The following is a 24,402-nucleotide window of genomic DNA, read 5'->3' on the forward strand; positions in this document are numbered from 1 at the left end:
GAGCCCCCATGGGATTGGACTTGGCCCTCTCTACTCAGAAGACGGTTGTTTGGCTAGAACTGTTTCGGGGGCACCCTGGCAGGGGGATCGGGATCTGTCCCTGGTACATGGGTAGGCTTCTGGGGATCTGGTGCCTGTGGTGTGACACCTTGCACAGCCTTGGTGCAGTGGGAAGGGTCTTGGACCTCCTAGGATCAGAGTGCTGGGCTCTGCTGACTCCCCATGGGAGACCTCGATTTGGGGGATGTGGGGATACAGGGTGGCTTGGGAAAGAGGGCTGAGGGGTGGAAGGAGGGAGGGGGGGTCTGTGGATAGCATGAGGAGTGAGTAGAAAATTTCTTAATAAAGAAAAATTTTTAAAAAATTTTAAAAACGACACCAATCATTTCCATTGTTTAAAGATCTATATGAACATCAAGGTACACAGCCATAAGGTATGTGAAGACCTAGCTTAGACCCATACAAAGTTCATGCTTGTCTCTTCAGTCTGTGTGAATACCTATGAGCCTTCTTTAGCTTATTCTGTGGGCCATGTTTTCTGTAGTGTCCTTGACCTCTTTGGCTCCTACAGTACTTCCTCTTGCCCTTTTGCAGAGGAATCCCTTGACTTCACCTCGTGTTTGCTTCTGGGTCTCTGCATCTACTCCCATCAGTTTCTGGATAATGACCCTCTAATGAAAACAGCAGAATAACACTAGGAATCATTTCATTGACTTTTTGTTTGTTTTTGTTGTTGTTGTTTTGCCAGTTGTGTTTAGTTCTTTTCTGGGTCTCTGGGTTATCCTACCTCTGGTGAACAACCAACCAGGCAGAGTCAGGCATGGGCTCATTCTTATGTAGTGATCTTCAAGTTGGTCCAGTCATCACTTGGCCACTCTCACGAGTTCTGCACAGCTATTACTCCAGCACATCTTGCAGCCAGGACAAATTGTAAGTCAAAGGTTTTATGACTAGGTTGATATCCCAGTCCCATGGCTAGGAGCCTTGCCTAGTTATAGAAGATGGCTGGTTAAGGCTTTGTGGTGGTTTGAATTAAAATGGCCCATAAAGGGAGTGGCACTATTAGGAAGTGTGGCCTTGTTGGAGGAAATACATCACATTGGGGGCAGGCTTGGAGGTCTCTTTTGCTCAAGCTTCACTCAGTGTGACACATAGTCCACTTCCTGTTGCCTTCTGATCAAGATGTAGTCAACACTATGTCTGCCTACAAGCTGCCATATTCCCCACTATGATGATAAAGGACTGAACCTCTGAACTGTAAGCTGCCACTTGAGTTGTTGTGGTCATGGTGTCTCTTCATAGCAATTGAAATCCCAACTAAGACAGGCTCTCTATCTCCCGTTACTAGGGGACATCGATAAGATCATGCTCATAGGATCCAAGGAGTTTCCACAGCACTAGGTTTCTACATCGCCCCCAAAATGTCCCCCAATTCCAATTGTCTCTCTCAATACTCTTCTCTTCCTCCATCCCTCCCATGCCCCACCCTGTCTGATCCCTCTTGTTTCTATCCTCACCCACCCCCAGGCTATACACAAAATCTGTTCTATTTATCTTTCCCAAGGAGATCCATGTGTCCCTGCCTTGAGCATTCCTTGTTGCTTAGCCTCTCTGGATCTATGGACTACAGCACAATCATCCTTTATGTAACAGCTAAAGTCCACTTATAAGTGAGCACATTCCATGTTTGTGTTTCTTCTGGGACTGGGTTACCTCACTCGGGATGATTTTTTTTTTCTAGTTCCATACATTTGTCTTCAAATATCCTGATGTCATTGTTTCTAACAGCTGAGTAATACTCCACTGTAAAATAGTATCACATTTTTCTTTATCCATTCTTTGGTTGAGGGACATTTTGGTTGTTTCCAGTTTCTGGCTATTATGAATAAAGCTGCAATGAACATGGTTGAGCAAGTGATCTCATGGTAGGATGGAGCTTCCTTTGGGTGTACACCAAAGAGAAGTCCCCACTATCAATGCGTGAGAGTTGATACATGGCTTAAGCTTTACCAGTGTTTCCTTTACAAACATGGATTTTGTGTGTCTGAGACATATAGGTTAAGAATTAAAAGACTATATCAGTTGATCTTTCCTTCAATGAGTATCAAGTATCCATCCTTTTCTCTTTTGATTAATTTTGGTTTGAAGTCTACTTTGCTAGATATTAGAATGGCTGTAAACAGCTTGTTTCTTAGGAACATTTGCTTTGAAAATCTTTTTCCAACCCTTTACTCTGAGGTAATGTCTATCTTTGATGTTGGTGGTGGTGGTGGTAGTGTGTGTGTGTGTGTGTGTGTGTGTGTGTGTGTGCGTGTGTGTGGTGTGTGTTTCCCTTCTTTTGATTTTGCTGGTGTGACATCATTTATTCCCTGTGTTTTCATAGATGTAGTTAACCTCCTTGTATTAGAGTTTTCCTTCTAGTATTTTCTATAGGGCTGACATTGTTTAGCCCTACAGACATTGGATGGATATTTTTAAAATTTGATTTATCATAGAATATATTGTTTTTGCCACCTACAGTGTTCAAAAGTTTTGTTAGGGATAGTCTGAGTTGGGATCTGTGGTCTCTATAGTCTTCAGGACATCTGTCTTATCCCTTCTTGTTTTAAGAGTCTCCACTGAGAAATGGGTGTAATTCTAATAGATCTTCCTTTATACATTTCTTGGTCCTTTTCTTTTGCAGCTTTCAATATTCTTTCTTTGTTCTGTATGATTAGTGTTTTGATTATTATGTGGCACAAGAGCTATCTTTTCTGGTTTTTTGAACAGTTATGAGTTGATTTATTATCATAATGAACTTCTCTGATGAGATCTAGGAACAATACTTATCTATAGAGAGAGCAATTTAGAGAGTAGTTTGATACTATGTCTTCATAGCAGACTAGTAGTAGGTTTACCTTAGGTCCTTTGAGCTTCTCAACCATGTGTCCTTGGCCAGATTTTCAGTATAAACTTCATGTTTTCCCCTGTAGAATGGAACTTACGTCCAATCAGAAAGTCGGATGATTACCCCCATAACATTTATGCAACTATTGTATCCATGGGTGCCTCTTGCCATGATGGTCATTATTACAGTTCATATGAAGTAAGACTTGTGATGACTTACTTTGTGGATCCAGCAGCCTGCATAGCACCTTCCTGTACTATGAAAACTAACCTGCAGACTGTTTTTTGGCCAGTACCAACTTAATTTCCCCATGTTCTGTGTTCAAAGTATGTGGTATCTGAAGAAATAATGTCTAATTATCAAGTTCTGGTGTGAAACTAGGAGCAACGGAAATAGCCTATATTGTTTTTGAGGATGGGGGAGCCATAGAGGATGCATCTGACCAACAATCCAAGGGATAGTATACTGCATCTGGCTCTGGGCTTTTTATTTAGCAACCTGTAGCATTTGAGGTGAGCATGATCCCCTGCATCAACAACTAAAAGCTGTCTTTTGGACATGACAAGATCTTGATAGTTATAAACTTACAGAAGTTGTGGTTACTTTCACTGGATCAAATTGTCAAAATTCTAGCATATAGTAGGAAGAGATTTACAGCCCCATCCCTTATGAAGAGTTGATGTTTTCTTTCAGAGGAATAGTCCGGTTTTTATGACTGTGTGTCTCCTGAGAGATGGACCATACTTTATTAGATGACCCCATGCCTAGGAGTATATTGTAGCAAAACTTAGAATCACTGAACTAGTAAAAGAGGAAAAAGAAAAAAAAAAAAGAGAGAGACCATTAAGTGGTAGAGGTCTAGAAAGGTAGTTCTTAATCTAGAAAGAGATAGAGGCAGGAGTAGAGGGTGAATATAATTAATAAAATAATAAAAAATAAATTCAAAAAATTAAAGAGGACTTGAATCTGAAAAGGAGAAATATTAGAGGGGTGAATGAACAGGACAGTTGAAGTGAGGCATGACTATATTAAAATGCACTGGGTACATATGTAAGAATTTCAAAGACTAAACTATGGATATGACTGTAAACTTACATAGTCACTATGGAAATTAGTGGGAACTTTTCTCCAAAAACTACAGTATAAAATTACTATGCAACCTAGATATACCACTTCCAAGAAAATACCCAAAATGCTTTATTCTACCACAGAGGCATTGTCACATCCTTGTTAATAATTGCTCTATAGGACAAGTAGCAAGGAATTGGAATCAGCTTTGGCATCTATTAACAGATAGATGAATAATGAAAATAGAGTAATATAAATAACTAAAGTTTATTCAGCCATAAAGAAAAATAAAATGTGAAAATTTCAGGAAAATATATTAATTAAGGTAAACCAAGCTCAGAAAGAGAAATAGTTCATGATCTTTCTCATGTACAAGACCGATCCTCTAATTTTTACATGTGTATTTTTGTGGAAGTGACTGAGGATAGAGATCACAGGGGTTCATCATTGGGAATGTGGCTTTAAGAGCGGCATTGGGCCTATAGCAGATGGCATAGACCAAGAAAGTGGAAGGAAGAATGCAGGGGTGAGAGGAAAGGACAATATGGTTCAAGTAGGAGGTAGGAGAAAGAGATGGAGAGAAGAATGGAGATGGGAGTATCAGTCAAAATTAATTACATTAAAATAACAAGTAAATCTCTGACTCTGTATGTTATGTATTATTATATATAATGCTATATGTAATTATATATTTGTTATAGCTAATATTACATATAATTTTACAAATATACATAGTGAAAATCATCAAAAGAGGAGTAGCATCCTTGTTTCATTTCATATTAAATCCTCACAAGAAATGAATTTGTTTTCTATTGTTGCTATAAAAACATAAAAAGTACAGTAGCTTTTAAGTAAAGACAAAAAGGTTTTTATAATTACAAATGCCAGCAACAACTACTAATTTACACAAAGGGGGAAGAGAATCCTGGTGGTAAATTGCACAGTAGAGTGATATTAGGGGTGCTGTTGATAGCAATGAGGCACAGTTATGTTTCAAAAAGATGAATATACTTGCAAATTTTCCCTGATGAATAAATCATAAAGATTTATGTGTGTGTAGACATTCTGTGGTACAAACTTATCAAAACCTGTACTCCATTAGCATGGTTAATTTTGTTTTTATAGTTGAAAATTTTGAAAATAAAAATACCGTGAACAAAATACACGTATATAACCAACACTGTAATAGTGTTTATAAACAGCACATGGTTTAGTATCAAATGACAGAATTCCGTAGTAAGTGTTAACAGAAAAATTCAAACTATCGTAAGAACACCATGTTTTGGTATTGCAGCAGGGAAATTATTTTCTTGACCTTTTCTGTCCCTTAAAATGTCTGCAGTGTGTGTATTTGTGTGTGTGTGTGTCTATGTCTCTATATGTGTGTTCCTTTTGATCTTCAAAGATCTGCTTTTTCTTTTCTCTATTTTTAAAGACCTACAACCTCTGATTATCTTCAAGCAACTCTACCAACTATAATCTCTCCAATTCAAGGTCTGTTTGATAGAAACTATCCTCAACCTTGACAATTTCTTTTAATCATATAACCTTACATGTTCACAGGTTGTAGGTTTAATTCATGTATACTTACATGGATATTTTTCTTTTTATGACAGTTAAGAATAATAATAGAGCACAGATTAAGGTTTCAGCCCATAAACCTTCAAATTCATCATTCTTTGATTGTTGTGTCTTGTATTTGCCTAAACTTAAAATTATATTTTTCAAAGAATAAAAAAAAATAAAAGAGGCAAAAAATTGTTTTGTGATGGGATGTTTCTGTGGATTTCAGTCTTAAGTATAAATTAAGCATGGGATGTGTAAGCTTTCATTTTCAATTTTTCTTAGTAAATAACAGTTTGTCATTTTAAGAAAAAAGTCTATTTTATAAGTTGGCAGTATTTGAGGAGATAAAATACAATTTTAAGTCTTATATTAAATATTTATACTAATTAGGATGCATTGAACCAAATAGAATGAAACTGTATTTTCAATATGTAAAATGTAAATTTTTTCTATATTTTGATAGTTCAGGGTTCTGTCAGCTAAACTTTATCATATAGATAGATAGATAGATAGGTAGATAGATAGATGACTAATTGGGTGATGAACTTCACCATTGAAAAGATAAATAAATATTTCTGCTTCTTTAACATTTATCGTTTAAATTTTATTTTATTTTTAATTTACAAATGTATGGGTGTGTTTGATTTGCCTGTATGCATATTCATACACTTGATACATGAAGTGCCCACAAAGACCAAAAGAGGGCAGAAGATTTTTTGGAATGGGATGTACAGATGGTATGAGCTCCAAATGAGTGCTGGGATTAGGATCTTGGTCTTCTTGAACACCAGTGAGTTTTAACATGAAATTCATTTCTCTAGCCCAGTGTTTACCACTTTAAATAGAGGAAAACCAGGAAATGGAGTATTCTAGGAATTTCTATACAAAGTAATGATTTTTTGTTTGAATACTTTTTGTTTTACCATCCCCAACTGTTCCAACTACATATAAGGGCACGAAAGCAAAATAGAAGGCAGCATTGCAAATTAAATCCTCATCTTTGTAGTGAAACTTTGCTTTCTGAATTTAGCAATTTCCCACTTTGCTTAAATGAAAGCTAACCTACAAACTTCAAGTGTCAGCATTTAAAAGGGCCATTTCATGCACTCCCAAAACTGTTTTGAATGTTTAGTGTTCTTCAGAGAACTAGGGGTACACAAATGAATAATTCATGCTCCCAGAGAGTACTCAGTCTGGGGATTGGAGCAAAGATGATAACAATATATAATTAAAATGTACATTTTAGGTTCTGTAGGATGGCTCAGAACTCAGTGTTGGGCATCTCACATGTACCTGTAACTCCAATTCTGGAGAATGTCATTCCCTCCTCCAGCCACTGCAGGCACCTGTGCTCACATGCACATAACCACACACATACATAACGAAAAACTATATTTTGTTTGTAAATGTAATGTGTATGTAAATGTTTTGTTTGCAAATTTTAAGGCAATACAATAAATAATAATCAAAAATTTTGAGGAGAGTAATATGCAATATCTCTAAATTTATTTATTTAATAATATTTATTATTAATTTATGTATCTCTAATCCTAGTCATGGCATGTCTTTTTCAAAGATAAGCTTGCTTTCAAGTTTTTAGAATTTATTCATCTACAAATATCATATCGTGGCAATAACTTTCTAATTTCAGCTAAATTTGTTCATGCAAGATTTTAGGTTAATTGTATACAAACCTCTATGTTCTAGTCTCTGGTATGGGAAAGTACTCTGCAGGCTACCGAAGAGAAATGTGGACACCAACTCAGGCACAAAACCTTTGACTCACTATAGCTGGAGTATTCCTGTGTCTATCCAGCTCGTGCAGCTGCTCAGACCCAATTAAACATACAGAGACTTATATTACTTTTAAACTGTATGGCCATGGCAGACTTCTTGCTATCTGTTCTTATATCTTAAATTAACCCTTTTCTATAAATCTACACCTTGCCACGTGGCTCATGGCTTACGGTATCTTACATCATGCTTCTCCTCATGGTGGCTGGTAGCGTCGCCTTGCCTCAGCCTTGCACCCCCCAATATTCTCCTCTCTCCTTATCCCGTCTGCACTGTACTTTCTGCCTGGCTACTGGCCAATCAGCATTTTATTTATCAATCAATCAGAGCAACACATTCACAGCATCCCCAGCAACTCACAATCTGCCCTGTCTGCAAAATTTGGTGCAATGGTGGCACAAAACTTGTGCAATTAGCCACCCGCTGTATGATTTGGCCTGAGGCCCATCCTAGAGGAAGGAATCCATACCTGGTACTGCTTGGGTAACCAAGAATCAAAGACTAGATAGCTCAGAGACCTATAGTAAAACCAAACACTACTGGTCTAAAAAAAATAATCAATAAAATGGTTCCTAATTATATTCTACTATGCTCACAGATCAATGCAGATCAATGTCTTATTCAATCACCATCAAGAGAGGTATTCTCTGGCAGTAGATGGAAACAAATGCTATGAGACACAGCCAGAGCCAGACATTATGCAAAGAGAAAGTATGAATTGCAGGTCTCAACCAAATATCTCCCTTCAGGACACTGAGAATCCAGCATCAGAGGAGGAAGATTGTAAGAGCAAGAGGGGATGCAGAATACCAGGAGAACACAGCCCTCTGAATCAAGGAAGAAAGGGACATATGAACTCACAGTGATTGAAGCAGTAAGCACAGAGCCTGCATGGGTCTACACCAGGTCCTGTGCATATATACTATCACTATTAGCTTACTGTTTGTTTTTATATGACTCCTAATTTTGAAAATGAGTAGGTCTCTGACTCTTGTGACCATGATTGGACTCTTCCTCCTGTTAGGTTGCCATGTTCAACTTCAGTATATTAGTTTTTGCATCATATCATTGTATTTTATTTTGTTATGTTTGGTTGTTATAACTTAGAAGCCTATTCTTTTCTAAGGAGAGAGAGAAAGAGAGTGGATTTGGAGGGAAGGGGCTATGGGAAGGAACTGGGAGGAGTAACTATAATTATGTGGAAAAGGGAAACTATAATTTGGGTATATTATATGAGAAAAGAATCTATTTACAATAAAAGAAAAAAATCCAAGTTGCCTTTCTACTATTTCCAGATTTCTGTGATATTTTTGTATTCTGTTCCACTGACTTAAGTGTCTATCCTTTCAGTTCCAGTCTTGATGCTGATTACTGCAGCTATATTAAAATCTGAAAACTCAAAGACAACATGGGGATCTATTTTAAGACTGGGAGCCAGCCCTACAGCCTGAATGCCTAAGAATAGACAACACTATTTTTTTCCCTTGTCTGTGAAGTGAAAGTAAACAAAGAAAATGATTTTTATTAGAAACAGGACTTCCGACATTTGTGCACTTCAAACACCAATGTGATGACATTTGGCCATGGACCTTGTGGAAGTAGTTAGGCCATGAGGATGGAGTTTTCATAAAATTGTTAATGCCCACCAGAGAAGGGATACAATGAGGAGATTCCTTTCTTGACTTCTCTGTCAGTATAAGATGATACTCTATACTGAAAGATCTGCCAGTATTCAAGAACTGGGAAATTTTGATATTCTTGATTAAAATAGGTTATATTAATTCATTTTAGTATCACAACCTGAATGAGAGAGCGAACTTCCTTGAAAAATATAGGAAAAGAAGCCACATCTTAATGTATTTATATACCTTTATTTTTTGTTTTGTAATGAAATATACATAGTACAAAAAGTATTAAGTATTATGATTTCTTAAATAAGTTAAGTCAATGCAGTTGAATACAATATCATGTATAATTTATATTACAAAAATTTTGTTAATTAAAAAATCACTTCCTTTAATCATATACTAGTTACATGCATACACGTTTACAGGTTTAGTTGTTGCTTAAAACGTAATTGTAATTATTCAAATCCTGTTAAACCTTCAAAGTAGTGGCATCTAGGTCACATTAATAGAACATGTTAGCACTTCCTTTGATGTACACAATGCAGAAATATTCAGATAAAGACTATGGCAATTCTGTTTTAAAGAATGTAAGAATTCAGGAAGAGAGTAGTGTATGAAGGTGAACTATGAACCTGATATCAATTCCTCCTCAGGAACTCAAACTGACAGTAATCTTCATGACCAGCTGATTTCTATTGGTTCATAAAGAGAAACATTCCATTGTTTCAGGTCAATTATTAGTATCTAAAAACAGGAAGTAAAGTTACAATTAATTCTTTAATTATAATTATGTTTTTCCTGTCACTTTTAAAAAAAATAAACACCATTTCCCTATCAGGTCATCTGTAAATAAACAGATATAGCTTCTCCTTATTTTGATGACGGCATTCATACATGATCCTTTGTGTGTGTGTGGTTCTCAAAAGGTATGTGTGTGTGTGTGTGTGTGTGTGTGTGTGTGTGTGTGTGTGTGTGTGTGTTAGCTCACAGTCCAGTTTATAATTCATCATCCCAGGAAGCCAAAGTGGAGCTTTTAATTTGGACACTTAGAAGAACAAGTCACATCACATAGTGGATACATGACCTCTTGCTAGTGCTTAGCTCTCTTTGTCTTAATATAGTCTAAGACACAGACTCAAGGAATGGAATAGTGTACTGGGTCTTCTCATGTCAATAAACACAATCAAGACAAACTCCCAAAGACATGCCCACAGGCCAACCAAGTCTAGACAATATCTCATAGAGACTCTCTCCCAGGTGATTCTGGAGTGTGTCAAGTTGATGATTTTTATATTGTCATTTTTCAAATTCATGGCCTCTGCCTTCATTAGTTGTTGTTACTTAAATATATATTCCTAAATACCTAAATAAAATTTGAACAGTGTGAATAATGTTACTTGTATGTATTTTTTCAGGGCTGACCATTTGGTATTGGATAACCAACACATGTAACTTTGAGGTATATATTCATGCATGAGATTTATTGAAATAGACTTACAAAGAACTGGTTATAGTTGCTATTTTAAATGGATATGTTTTTAAAAATCATTAATTTTCTTAACATTTAAACTTTTGTGCAAAGGTGTATAATCAATGAAGCAAACTTCTTTTGAAAGAGTATAATTTTAAATGATATAATTGTCCCAAAAGAATTTGCAATAACACATGTCAGAATACCTCACTTGACCCTGTTCAGCTGTCATTATGCAACTCAATTTTATAGCAAAATTATGAGGTTTATTTAACATTGCTAAATAACTATCAAGAAAATATAAAAAGCATGTCATCTTTTTTTTTCAATCTAACTAAAAAATACGCATTATAGCACAATTTATTTCAAACTGTTATTAACAGCCCATAAAACCTGGGCCTAGGAGAACCAGTTTGCTTTTACAGGGAAATAATTTCTTGACCTTCTACCTCTGACAAAAGTATTATTAAATCTGTATCATTTTTACTAGGAATTTTATAAGCCAGTACAATTTTCACAAACAAGGTAGATCTGAAGAACTAAATTATTAACTATTACCAAGAAAGGGCAACAAATATCCCAAACTACTCCTCCCCCAATGTTGACATAATTTAAAGAAATTTAGGATAGTTTGACATCAAAGCAGTAAAAAGACTAAATTTTAAGTTGAAGTGGAAATCCAACCTGCAGAGGGGACATCAGTATCAACAGAGAGTGTTCAGGGAGTCCAGTGAAAGACGTATGGCCATGGTACCCTTTAATACCAAAAGCCTGGGCCATTCATTAGAACCTAAAGTTGTCCAAAGGGGTCTTTCTTAAAATTGAGGTTGGGCAACCAGTTACTCTGTAAATTAAGTACACTAGAAGTGACTGATTGATTGGTAGCTCCTTCATACAAAATTAAATTCAAAAAGTATGTTTTTCTCGCAGTTATAGTCATGAAGACATGGCCTCACTCAGAGGAAATTGAGTTAACTGAGTTTTTAAATATATATTATATTAAATCCACACTTATGAGTCATGTATTCACCCAACTTAGATGTGAAAGAACTTGACAGATTGGATACTTCTACAGATCTACCAAAGTTGGAGGAAAGACCTGAAATTATAGTGGAAACTGAAAAGCCAATGTAGGCAGTGGTACTGTTGACACAAGACTCCTGATGCCTGGCTCAGAGTCTCTATTGTCTCTGTGATGACAATATTCATTTTACTAAGAAGAGATATATTAATTTTGAATCAATTTCAGAGACTTTTTTATCTAAGATACATGCAATGATTAAAGGTAAACTTTTTTTACTGAAAACAGTATTTGAGGAATTGTTCCTCTTGATAGCAATTTGGTGTATTAATCTAAATTAATATTGCTTATTTTATATGAGGAAAATTATAGAATAGCTGTCATTAAATTGATTTGTATGGCATGTTATTGAGAATAATGACACATAAATATGTGACTATAACAAGATTGACAACAAGGTGATGCCCATGAGGAGTCACAGAGATGTTTTACAGTCATGTTTGAGTAAAAGTCTATTCACATCTGTATGTCACTCACCTCCTTGCCTGCATCGTCAGTAAATATAGGTTTTTCTGTCACTCCACCATAAATCAAATTAACCTCAGTGACACTGGCTGTTCCTTTCCCCCACACATGGATGTTTCCAAGTATCATCTCATTTTTGTTTTTATACCCATCTTTCAGTATAGTGCTTCTTAAAGTTTTCTATAAAGGCAAAGAAAAAGTCTCTATTTGAAAATTCAAGTAAATAGTCAGAAAAATACATAGCTTTGAACCAAAATGAATCGTATTGCATAGCAAATTAGTGATTCAAATATATTAAATAATGCATTTTATATAATGAACAGAGAATAAAACTCCATACATTACTTAGTACAATTAATTATAGAAGGTATTACATACTTGTTTTAGATCAAATTGTACCAAGGTGTATAGATCTCTTTCATAAGTGTCTGTAGAGAGAGAAAAAGGTGAAGTGATTTTATTTTTCAAAGAACAATAGTAAATACCAGTATATTTTTTTTTTTCTGGTTATAAATGGAGCCATATTCTACTGTGGCATTTCTAGGTAATGTCAAATACACAAACACATAAAAATGTTATTTGGACCCATGACTTTATCTAAAGTCCATCTTGCCATAATAATAATCTAACCAACACTCACAAAAGACTGTTTGGCAAATTCTATGTACAATAACAGAAACGCTGTAGGAGATATGTGTTGTCATTATCACAATCATCATTATTATTGTTGGTATTCTCATTGTAGAAAGAAGTAATCTGTCATCAGACAAACCTATGAAGAAACTTAAAAAATACAAATATAAATATGATTTTCCTTTTACTTAAACAAGAACAGAGGATTTAGAAGATGGAAAAAGAAAAGTACAGTCACATATATGATGTAAACATGGACTGGCATAATGTAGAAAACCTAATGTCTTTCAATTCCCCACCTACTCACATATGTTAATATGTGCAAATTATAGTCTATTCATGTCATTACTTTTTTGAAAATTAATTTGTTGCTAATTTTTCTGATTCTAAAACTGATATTCTGCCACAAGCATTTTTTCTATATATTCACACAGAAGACATGTATTTTTTTATGTATTTGTGCTGTGGATATTGCTCTATATAAATAAAGCACTGATTGGCCAGGACCAGGCAGGAAGTATAGGCGGGACAAGGAGAGAAAATTGAGGAAGGAGGAAGGAAAGAGAGACGGGCTGGAGCCAACGCCAAGACAAGGAAGATGTAAAGTACCGGTAAGCCACGAGCCATGTGGCAAAGTAAAGATTAATAGAAATGGGCTGAATATAAGAGTGAGAGCTAGACAATGATAGGCCTGAGCTAATGGCCAAGCAGTTTAAATAATGTAAGAATCTGTGTGTTTATTTTATAAGTGGGCTTCGGGACTGGTGGGACTTGGCAGTTGGAGCTGGAGAAAAATTCCCCAGCTACATATTTGTGTATGTATACATGTAGGTATATATACATGTGTTTTGTGCTCATTTATGTGTGAAAGGTGGGTGATTCCAACTCTTATATTTTTTGAGACAGGTTCTCCCACTAACCCAGGAATTGTCACATAGACTACACTGTTTATATCTCACCCCAAAGCTCAGGCTGGTTCCAATTCCTCAGTGAAGGATGACAAGAGCATACTACTCTGATTTGGAAAAAAATTGGGAGATGCTATGTTCTTGGGACAGAAATCAGATTTTCCTGTTTGCAACGTAAGTACATTAAAGCTTGAGTTATCTTCGCAACTTTCAGAATATGTACTCTTAACAGAACCTCTAGGTGTGCCTGATGCCAATGGAGAGCAAAACATATAGTGAGAGGTTTAGATATTTATTGTGATGTTGGGACACAGTTATGAATACAATGAAAATAAATTTAGGTTTAAGATAGTTGAATATGTTACGGTTAAAAAAAAAGAAACAATCACAACAAAACAAATAGTATGTTAAAAAAGAAAGGCAAAAAGAGAAACAAAACAAAAATCAATAGTAACACAGTAAGGAAAGTAAACTTACTTCAGCCTGTTTTGCAGAGTATGCACTGTTTTTGTTTGTTTGTTTGTTTGTTTGTTTGTTTTGAGACAGGGTTTCTCTATGTAGTTTTGGTGCCTGTCCTGGATCTTGCTCTGTAGACCAGGCTGGCCTCGAACTCACAGAGATCTTCCTGGCTCTGCCTCCTGAGTGCTGGGATTAAACTGCCGCCCAGCATATCTACTGGTTTTAGAGATATGTTTTGTCTATCACTTATGCACATGGAACACTGTGTGTTTGGCTTGTTGACCTATGTCAATGTAAACAGCACTGGGCCAGCTTCTGCTACAAGTAAGCTCTGACCATGCAATTTTCTTAACTCATCTTTTAATACATGAATTAAGTACTTTTAAAGTAAGAGAGTAGTCTTTAAGTTTTTTTAAGAAAAATTTGTGGGTACTGTTTCAAACAATTATTATACTCTTTTAACATTAACTGATATCTCTAGATCGGTGCTCAGCTTTTAAGAGCAAAGTTAACACACTGCAGGGAATGTGCATGTTGTCAGCTCCACTCGTCTGGTGAGCAGAACACTCACCTATACTCTCTCCATCATCCCAAAATAGAGTTCCTTGTGCCGTTTGATTGTCGTCTGCTGCAACGATGAGCCTCATGAAATTCTTTCGACTACAAGAAAGAAATAGATCTCTTGTAGTCTATCCATGTGTCCAGAGTAGGATAATTTATGGTATGATAGTCATAAAAAGAGTATGACTAGAATGGAAGTTAAGGAAACAAACATCTAAACAGAGAAAACTAAGAAGTTTCCTTCTATAAATTAGAAAAAACGAGATACAGAAAGGAAATTCATTATATTCAAAGTGAAATGTCACATACATCACTGGGTTATAAGAGTCCACCTGCTGCCACTAATCAGAGGAGGACTCATTCACAGTAATTAAAATCATTAAGTTTATGGATATCTTTACTTTTATGTGTCACTATTTTAATCAATTTCTCCCTCCCTGCTTCCCCTTTTCTCTGTCTCATAGTAGCAGGATCAGAGATGTATGTCCAGTAGTCTGCTACTGAGCTGTAGCCTCAGTCCAATTAATAGAATTTTCAATATCTTAAGCTTAATATTTATTTACATTTCTACATATAAAGAATTCAAATATAATTAACAATGAAAAGAATAACTAGATAGTTCAAAGTTCAGTCTTTTTAATGGACAATGTCTCTCAGCTCATGACTACATAGACTCATTGATGAATTAAAGACAGCTCACTCAAGCAATGTGTAAGAAGTAACTTGGTTCTTGGTTTGAAGGCATCAAATGGTTAAGAAAGATGTTTCTTTAACACACTATTTTTTTTCTGTCTTGCATTGGTAATTAGAGATATTGAAGCATACTGTCCTTAAGATTCCTAACATATACAGAGTTTTAAGGCTCAATTATTCAACAACTTCATATTCAATTTTTATATAAACACAGCAAAGGACAAATGTTTGTGTGACTATTAATATTTACTTAGATAAAGGAAACTATATCTTATAAATATAAAAATCTGATTTAGTGATATGCATAGTGTCACATAACTTTAATCCCATATTTCCAGAATTTGAAAGACTGAGACAGAACATCACAAATCTAATGTTTACATCTGCTACATAGCAAAATTCTGCCTTGAAAACAAAAATAAAATCTGGTCAAACCCACAATTGACAAATACTCATGAAAAGTATATTAAAGTATCATATAGCTTACTCTCTAATTCTGTGTAAATGTAATGCCAATACCCCACAGAAGATGTGACCCTCACCCCATAAACAGAAAGAAGTAGAAGAAAGACCTCTCTCAGTGAAACTGAGAGTTCTTTATTCTACAAATTACGTATTCTTATGTATATATGGAGAGATGGCTCACGTAGTTAAGCAGGGTCTGTTGAAGGCCACTGGGTTTCATCTTGTAGCTTTCCAGGAAAGTAGCCATAGGAAAGCATTAGCAAGCCAAAGAGTTACTCCTACATCAACCACAGGGTACTGAATGTATTCACATTCCTCGGAGGTTGGACATATCATTAGGAGCCCTCATGAATTAAGAAAGGCCTGTTGTTTTATTAAATAATGAATAACAATAGAAATTCAAAGCAGCTTTGTCTCCATTAGTCTTCATACAGGTTAAGGTTTTATGAAGATGGAAGGTAGGTCCTGCTCCTCCAGATATCGGGGAACTCAGTAATTTGAAGGAACTATTGTTAACTATAGTGTTAATGGATATCGGTATTTTCATAGAGTACAAGTCAGAAAATATACCACAGGACAGAAAGGAAGATGTAGAGGCAGTGAAATAAAGTGTAAACCAAAGGAAACTTCCAAATAAAATCTTCCAAGTAAAATGGGACTTGAAATCTGTAAACTTCAGAAAAATCAAATATTATTCAGTGATATAAATAAATGAAATAAGATGTTATGAGATGGAGGGACTATGTGAGTGTACTACTAAATGAATGAAATTCAGTTGAAAAGGCTACAAGCCATGGAGTTCCCAAAATCTGTCATTCTATGAGCTGCAACTGATGAATGCTAAAGGCTCAGTGGTTGCAAAGGGTTCCGTGGGGTTGAGTGAACAGAAACTAAAGGCTGCTTGGAGTAACGGAACTGCTCTGCTCTCGGTGATATTAGTCTCTTGTTTACAACCACAGATCGTAAAAGAGCAGGCATGAGCCCTGTTACAAACTACTGACACTGGATGATAGTGATGTGCTTTTGCAGGTTCATCAAATATGGTGAAGCTGTTTACGATAAAGAGGCTATGAAATTGACGAATATGTTGAGATCTCTAAACCCTTCTCTTAGTTTTCTACAATTCACAGTTGTATTCTAGAAAGTTTTATGAAAATATTGTTTTCAGGTCTAGGAATGTGGTATAGTGAAGACAGCCAGCCCAGCATGCATAAAGGACTGGGTGCGAGCTTTTGCCCTACAGAAGCTAGGGTGGAGTGGAACACACCTGAAATCCCAGCCCTCAGGAAGGAGAGACAGACAGCAGGGTCAGAAGATTAAGGTCATCCTTTGCTACATAGCAAGTTCAAAGCTTTTTTTAATGTATGAGATCCTGTCTCAAATATAAAAAGATAAAAAATCCCAAAATAATATTTTAAGAGCTGTAGCTATTTCCATGTCATAGTTAAAAATAAAGAGATGATGACCTTGCTTAGTTAGCCACTCAAAAGACAAAGTATTCATTTACAAATGCCTCTGCATATTGTACACCGAGCTCATGAAGTTTTAGTTCATACTCAGTCAGGGAAGCCTTACTTTTAAAGAGGATGTGCCACTCGGAAATAATTTTCCATGAGTCTTCAAGATTTATGCATATTGCGTGTAAAGAGCGACCAGAAATTTAATTTCATTTTTAAGAAATTTTTGAGTAGGTGATGTTGGAAGATAGGAGCATATCTTAAAATGCTATAAATTACTGTTCATTATTATATTCACTGTCCATTATACTAAAGAGAATGAATGTCTTTTTCCAAGCTCAGGATGGATAGGTTTTGTTTGCATCTCATAAAAACATATTCAACTCCCCTAGATAAGAGGATGCTCAGCTGACTCAAAGCTTCAATTTCAGGATCTACCCAAATGACAAAAGGTCATTCTTGTGGGATTGGGGAGCAGGGAAAACCGAAGTTCATCAAAAGTCTCTTTTTCTGCCACACCTTCTGTTTCTAATTGAGCACCTTTGCTATTACAGAAGGCTTACAGGGAAAAGGTCAGATCCTTTCTAACCACTGACTTTTAGGAAAAGGATATATTACAAAATGAAATGAAAGTCCTACAAACAGTTCACTTACCTGAGGTATGTGTTCTGTGCGGGTTCTTGACATGGTAGAATATAACCTCCTCGGACATGTAGATTTATTGTATCAAAAGGAGCTGGAAATGTTTCTTGTTGGCCTCTGACCTTTATATCTTCCCCCTGGTAACAAGAAGGAGGGGAGGAATGAGAAACGAAATAATGAGTAATGCAAGAATGTAAAAAAGCACAGTTATGAAACCAAATGTTACAATTTTCTACTTAAAAACTAGCAAAACAATTATGACTCTAAAAAATAAATCTTGTTTAAAGTGTATCCTCAGGTCCTGGTTACATTTTCATCCTCATGGTTGTTATTTGTTTTCAAGATCTCCTAGGCACAATGTGTGGATTTTGCAAGGTCACAAAAGATGAAAAACTCTATTATTTTTAATGACCACTTTTTTCCTAACCAAAGGAAGCAACATATGTTTGTAATATAGTATACAATTTTGTGTTTTTTTACTAAAACAAAACAATGACCCACATAACACACTAGATCAGATTAAATGAATTATTCCATGGTATGTTATTTTGATTCAACAATAATTAACAGCACATAACTAATTTTGAATTTTTGAGTAGAAAATAAACAGATACATAACTTATCATATGAATCATCCAAATATAACATATTTCAGGATAGTTAATTTCCAAGAATTCTTCCAAAACTTACCGTATAGAAGTCAAACCATCGGGCATTAGGGACATAGCCATTCACACTGTTCATGTACTGGAATGGAAGAAAGGAAGTCATTGAAATCACCTGAAATCAAGTCAAATCATTGTGTGAACAAACACATGGTCACACTTACAGGGTAAAGGACAGGAGTCACCATGAAAGCTGGACCCCACAGGAACTGCCTGTAGATTTGCCAGGTTGCTCTGTCATCAAAGAACCTTCACAGAAGAATCACAAGGTATTCAATTAAACCAAAGAACTTATTTTCTTCTGAACACCATAAAATGCTTATTCAGGCCCCAGATTGCTGGAACCATTGTGGATTTAATTAAAAACTATGCTCAAAAATAGTTAAAACAAAAAGCTAGTCTATTGTTTGGAACACAGTGTGGAAAAGTATATAATTTACGAGTAAAACCAAATTATGTCTAAATGTTCTAGTGAAGGGATTGTTAAGGAATATTTGAACAAAATAATGATGTCACTATGAAGTAGAGTTTATACAGGAGAGTAAGTATAGGTATTTAAATATCAACTTTGTCTAGTGGAAAATCAGCAAAATTGGAAACAGGGATTACAAACAACCTGCAAAAAGTTTGTAAAACTGTCACTATATGAATGTTTATTATTTCTTTTTAAAATTCTAAAATGGAATTTTTTTTAAAGACAAGGTGTGTAGGTTTACACCTGTAATGCCATACACGAAAACTGAGGCAGGAGAATTGCCATGAGATGAAGATTAGTCTGAGTTGCGTAATGAGTTCTAAATACACAAAGTAAAATTCTGTTTCCAAAATTCAAATAATCTTAAAAATAATAAAAAGTAAGTGAGGCCCACTTGTAGCTAGAGTTTTCCTACCTGGCCCACAGTCAGGACAAATTTCTGTCATCAGCCTGTCCCACAGCCGCTCAGACCCAACCAAGTAAACACAGAGACTTATATTGCTTACAAACTATATGGCCATGGCAGGCTTCTTGCTCACTGTTCTTATATCTTAAATTAATCCATTTCTATAAATCTATACCTTGCTCGTGGCTTACCGGCATCTTCACATGCTGCTTGTCATGGCAGCGGCTGGCAGTGTCTCCTTCTGTCTCCCTCCGCCTTCCTGTTCTCTCAATTCTCGCTCTGTTAGTCCTGCCTATACTTCCTGCCTGGCCACTGGCCGATCAGTGTTTTATTTATTGACCAATCAGAGCACATACAGACCATCCCACAGCACCCACTGATGTAGAGATACCACTTTAACAGGTATGGAACTAAGATAAGACCTTAGAAGCTAGGAGTTACACTGCTGCAGAGGGAATGCTTAGTTCAAAAAACGAAGTAAAAAATGTCATGGTGTGTGTGTGTGGTAGGGGAGGTTGCCTATCTTGAGCTCTTTATATTGTCTAACATGTCATTATGTCATTAAAGATTTTCACATGTGTAAGTTGATTTCGAACATTGAAAAATAATTGACCATAAAAAAAAAAGTTACACATTTGGAAAGCGTCACTAACAAATGTTCTCCTTTCTTATGCTATTGAAATTAAACAATTAATCATTTTTATAATTAGTTTTGCTTTTGTTTTGTTTCATTAGCAACCAAGAGGAGTGATAAAGAAGCAGTTGAGGTTTAGCCGTCACTGAACTCCCCATGAGACAAAGGCTGAAGCATGATGCACTCTCAGTGAGACAAAAAAAAAAAAAAAAATTCAGAATCTATAAGCAGACTTTCAAAATTTAGAAATACAAAGGGGATTAATCTGAAATGTAAGAGTGTCATTATGACAATGAAACAGATGAGTGGCTGCAGCTATGGTAAGAGTACAACCTTAACGTACTTCAAATGGTGGCATGTATTTTTTACTACACCCTTACCTCTTTTAAAACATTTTATAATTTCCCTGGGAATTTATTTTTGTATTTTAATCCCCTTTACAACTGCTGGGTCCTTTCACTTCCACATCCTTTTGTTTTCCATACCTTACTCTCTGTCCTCTGTTTTATTATAAAAAGCTACTGGGTCCAAATAGTGCTACCTATACACTCTTCATTCTATGGCCAGCCACTGGAGTGTTTTCAACCTACTATACACATCAAACTAATTCTCCTCTCCTACCAGTCATCTGTTACTAGTAGTTCCTCAGCCAGGAGTAGAATTTCCTGTCTACCTTCCCCTTCCATGCTTGGACTTTGTCTGGCTTGAGTTTGCACAGGTCTTGTGCACACTGTCACAACACTGTGAGGTCATATGTGCAGCTGCCCTGCTGTGGAGAAAACACTGAGTGAAGTCATCCACAACCTCCGCCTCTTACAGGCATTCCACCTCTCCTGAGGTGATTGCTGAGCCTTGGGAAAGGAGGAACTGCATGGATATCCCATTTAGGGCTGAGCACACTACGGTTTGTTATTTGCTACATATTTTAATCTTTAATAAAAAGTGAAGGCATACAAGGAAAATTACTATTTTGATAAATTTACTTTGAGTACTCAGTCTTAATTTATACTATACAGTTGTGATTTTTATTACTTGATTATTAGTAAAATTCAGTTAAAATAGTTGGAGAGTTGAGAAGCAAAGTGCCTTATAATAAGTTAAAGAGATATTTTAAAATAAGCATTACTTTTTAATAATTAGGGCATTTATATGCTAACTGACTCCAATAATAGATTTATTGTACTTATTTTTTGTAAACCCTTTATTAGCTCAAAATATATAGTAAAGCAACTACAATATATTGTATTAAAATAGATAATAGATTAAAGTAAATGAAAGCTACTTGTAGAAAAAATACAGCTTGTACTTACTCATGCATTAGGGGTCTGATGACTGTGCCACCGTGAACATGGGCTTCATGCATCAGTGTGTAGAAATAGGGCAGCAAAGTGTATCTGATTTCTAGAACGTTCTTTGACATTTCAGCAAAAGTTTGATTCCAGGAAACAGGATCTTGTCTCTGAAAGAAAGCCATAACTCACTGTTTAAATCTTGACATCAAATTGGAGAATAAAAGTAGCAAGTTATTAGCAATGTCATGTACTATGAACTATCTTTACAAAAATTCTGAATGCTGTCTCAGTTCTCCTTTTATGAAGAATGAGGGACAGTGATTATTGTATATTTTAATTTGTATCATGTATACAAACTGCACTTCCTCACAATTACAAAGAACACCTCTCATGTTTGTTTATAGTAATCATTGGGGGGTCATTTAGAGCTACATCATATTTATGAAGATTCCAACTTTACTAGATTTAGAAAATAAGAAATTTGAAATGATAACCTGGTATTCTCCCTGGCAGATGCACTATTAGAATAATCAAAGACTTGAAACTACACTAGCTGAACAATTATTAAATTATGTTTGATCCTATGTATAATATATGTTAGTTATACACAATATATTTTTGTAGTTTCATAGTCAAGTAAGTAGAAAGACACAAAAATCATAGGATATAGCCAAGTTAATTAATCTCAGCTTTTGTTCTGGTCTTACACTAGCATATATATCTAAGTCATAGAGTGTTAAGCTCAATTATATTAATTCATACTTAAGCAAGTTGAGTTTTCTTTTCTGGGAATGCTTACTTACAAATGTTTTTTTCATCTGTCCTTCCCTCTCAATGTTACCATCTTAGGGACTTTTGAATCTAGAATTCTACATTTGAAATTTTCCTCCTCCAAATATTTATATTTTTCTCACTGAGATCTGGGTTCAAATGTTCTCTTTTACAAGTCCTTGGGGGAACTACCATTCAGGTGCAGAATCTCCACGTATCTCTTCAACTATATATTCCTTAACCTATGCTCATATGACTTTAAAATATTTTAAATGTAAAGGAGATATAAATATAAATAAATCATATTAGAATATAATGAATCGCTAGAATGGATACACTAAATATTTAAAAGATACATCTCAATGCATATTCCCCAAATCACTCCTTTTTGATTTGGGCCTTTCTTAGTCCCTGCCCTTTCCCTCCAGTGTCTCTATCTCATCCATTAGTAACAAGTTTCTATTATATTCTTCATATTTCTTCCAACATATCACCACAGTTTGTCTGTCTTTCAATCTACTTCAAAATGTAGTTGTAACTTGCTTTATGTCACTGAATTTTGGCTATAAAGAAAATAAATCCACCTCTTCTAGTTAAGTGAAATTTGGATGGTACAAAATTTTCTCAGCGCAGCAGGCATTTGTTGATTAGGAAATATGCTTTGACTATGTCTTTATATTGTCGACCTTTGACTGACGTATATTCTGCTCAGTTCACTCTTTCTCTGCACTATTAACTAAAAGTTTAGCACAAGCTAGTGTTTATTAGGATATTGCCTCTAACTGTCCACAGTTTTCCATAAAATTAAGCACTGTTTCATACAGTGCTCAAAATTTGTGTGGAAATAGGTTAATAACTCTCAGTGATTGGCATTGTGCAGAAATCTGAGCTTGCAATTCATGCTATCATTTCTTCTTTCTCAATTTACCAACTTACTCATTAGATATTTTATTTTAAACCTTCCCATTTCATTCATCGTTGCAAATGTCTCATACTTCTAACCAATTTAGTTCCAAGTTGACTTTTTATTGTTGCTCTGTCCCAGCATGGAATAAGTTCTACAGTAGGACATTCTCCTAACTCTTCCAACATCTTATAGAACAGTGTGTTCCCCAATCAAACATGCGCCTTGAGTCCACCTCAGGTCCTAAAAGTCTTAAAAAGATAGACTAAGTACTTCATAAACATGAAAAGATGTGAAGCATTTATGTAAAACTCTGTCAAGTAAAATATGATTGAAACAACAACAACATACAATCTAAGGTTGTGTAGGGGACAAAAACAAACATAATAGAAGAAAATTGACCTAAATGTAGTAATTACATACTCTAGTAAATTGGATGTTGTGGTTTCTTGAATATGGATAAAAGGCTCCAACTTGCATCCAACGAGCACAGAGATGATATTCTGAGTCATTGAAGAAACCACAGATGTCTGCTCCAACCTAAAAGACAGTTATATTTAATGCATATTATGTACTATTTCTTAATAGTTATAGACTGCAAATCTAAAATGAATAGATTTACTTACATATGGTATCCCAAAAAGATTAAATTCCAGCATGCCTAAAAGTTAGAATAAAAATTTTAGTATTTTATTAGTGAATATGCTCTATTCATATATATATATATGTTTTTTATTAAATAAAGCATTTTGATATTCATGATAAATTATTCTCTTATAATCATACTTATTGTACTTATTAATGTCAATGATATTCTCAAAAATAAGAGATCATTTGCTTTAAGAAAATAGAGACAATAGCACTAAAACAATGTAAACACAATTAAGTTATAAACACAACAGTGGCATAAGACTGAGTGGTAGTGTTTTCCTTAATTTCATTTTTAAAAATAAATTGTTTTTCTGCTATTATTTAACCATTTATTTACAATATAAAACAAATATAATTATTCTTATTAATTAATATTTAAAATGATAACTTCAACCAAATAGAATGTATGTAACTTCTCAGCTCTTTTGTAAAAGAAACATTCTAAATATGATTTTAATGAACCTTTCATTATTCAATAAGATTTAAGTCTAGAATGAAACCAGTAATTGTTTATTTGTGGTTTGAAATGACATTGCTATTTGCCATGTTTCTATTCTCAGAAAAGGCTTTGATTTCATGTGTTTCCTTCTTGACCATTTCTCAGTGATTTATTCTCTAGCAGATTATTTCTATACATTGCCTTATTAGCTTTAGAATAGTGTCTCTTCAAGCCCGTGCCTTCTTCAACTAGGAAACAGGGTCCAGAACAGATAGTGATTTTTTTTAATTTAAATAAACTAGCTGAATATCACCAGTCATTTGTTTCTTTGAAGCATCCTTGATTATGCCTTTCTGACTAGTGACATTTCAATGAAGTACTGTGTCA

General features: G+C 35.1%; 1 protein-coding gene across 1 annotated transcript in view; it reads right to left on the reverse strand.

Annotated features, from left to right (window-relative positions):
* Positions 1-9,618: 9,618 nt before the first annotated feature.
* Si (sucrase-isomaltase) overlaps positions 9,619-24,402 on the reverse strand; it is a 73,787-nt gene continuing 59,003 nt past the window's right edge. The window contains exons 38-47 of the mRNA XM_059264731.1: positions 23,552-23,586; positions 23,349-23,465; positions 21,269-21,417; positions 18,608-18,692; positions 18,469-18,525; positions 17,791-17,915; positions 14,532-14,620; positions 12,339-12,388; positions 11,973-12,140; positions 9,619-9,687 (exon numbers count right to left, since the gene is read on the reverse strand). Coding sequence (XP_059120714.1) covers positions 9,619-9,687; positions 11,973-12,140; positions 12,339-12,388; positions 14,532-14,620; positions 17,791-17,915; positions 18,469-18,525; positions 18,608-18,692; positions 21,269-21,417; positions 23,349-23,465; positions 23,552-23,586 — 944 coding nt within the window. The remainder of the gene's footprint in view (positions 9,688-11,972; positions 12,141-12,338; positions 12,389-14,531; positions 14,621-17,790; positions 17,916-18,468; positions 18,526-18,607; positions 18,693-21,268; positions 21,418-23,348; positions 23,466-23,551; positions 23,587-24,402) is intronic.

This window comes from Peromyscus eremicus, chromosome 6, assembly GCF_949786415.1.
Source record: "Peromyscus eremicus chromosome 6, PerEre_H2_v1, whole genome shotgun sequence".
NCBI lineage: Eukaryota > Metazoa > Chordata > Mammalia > Rodentia > Cricetidae > Peromyscus > Peromyscus eremicus.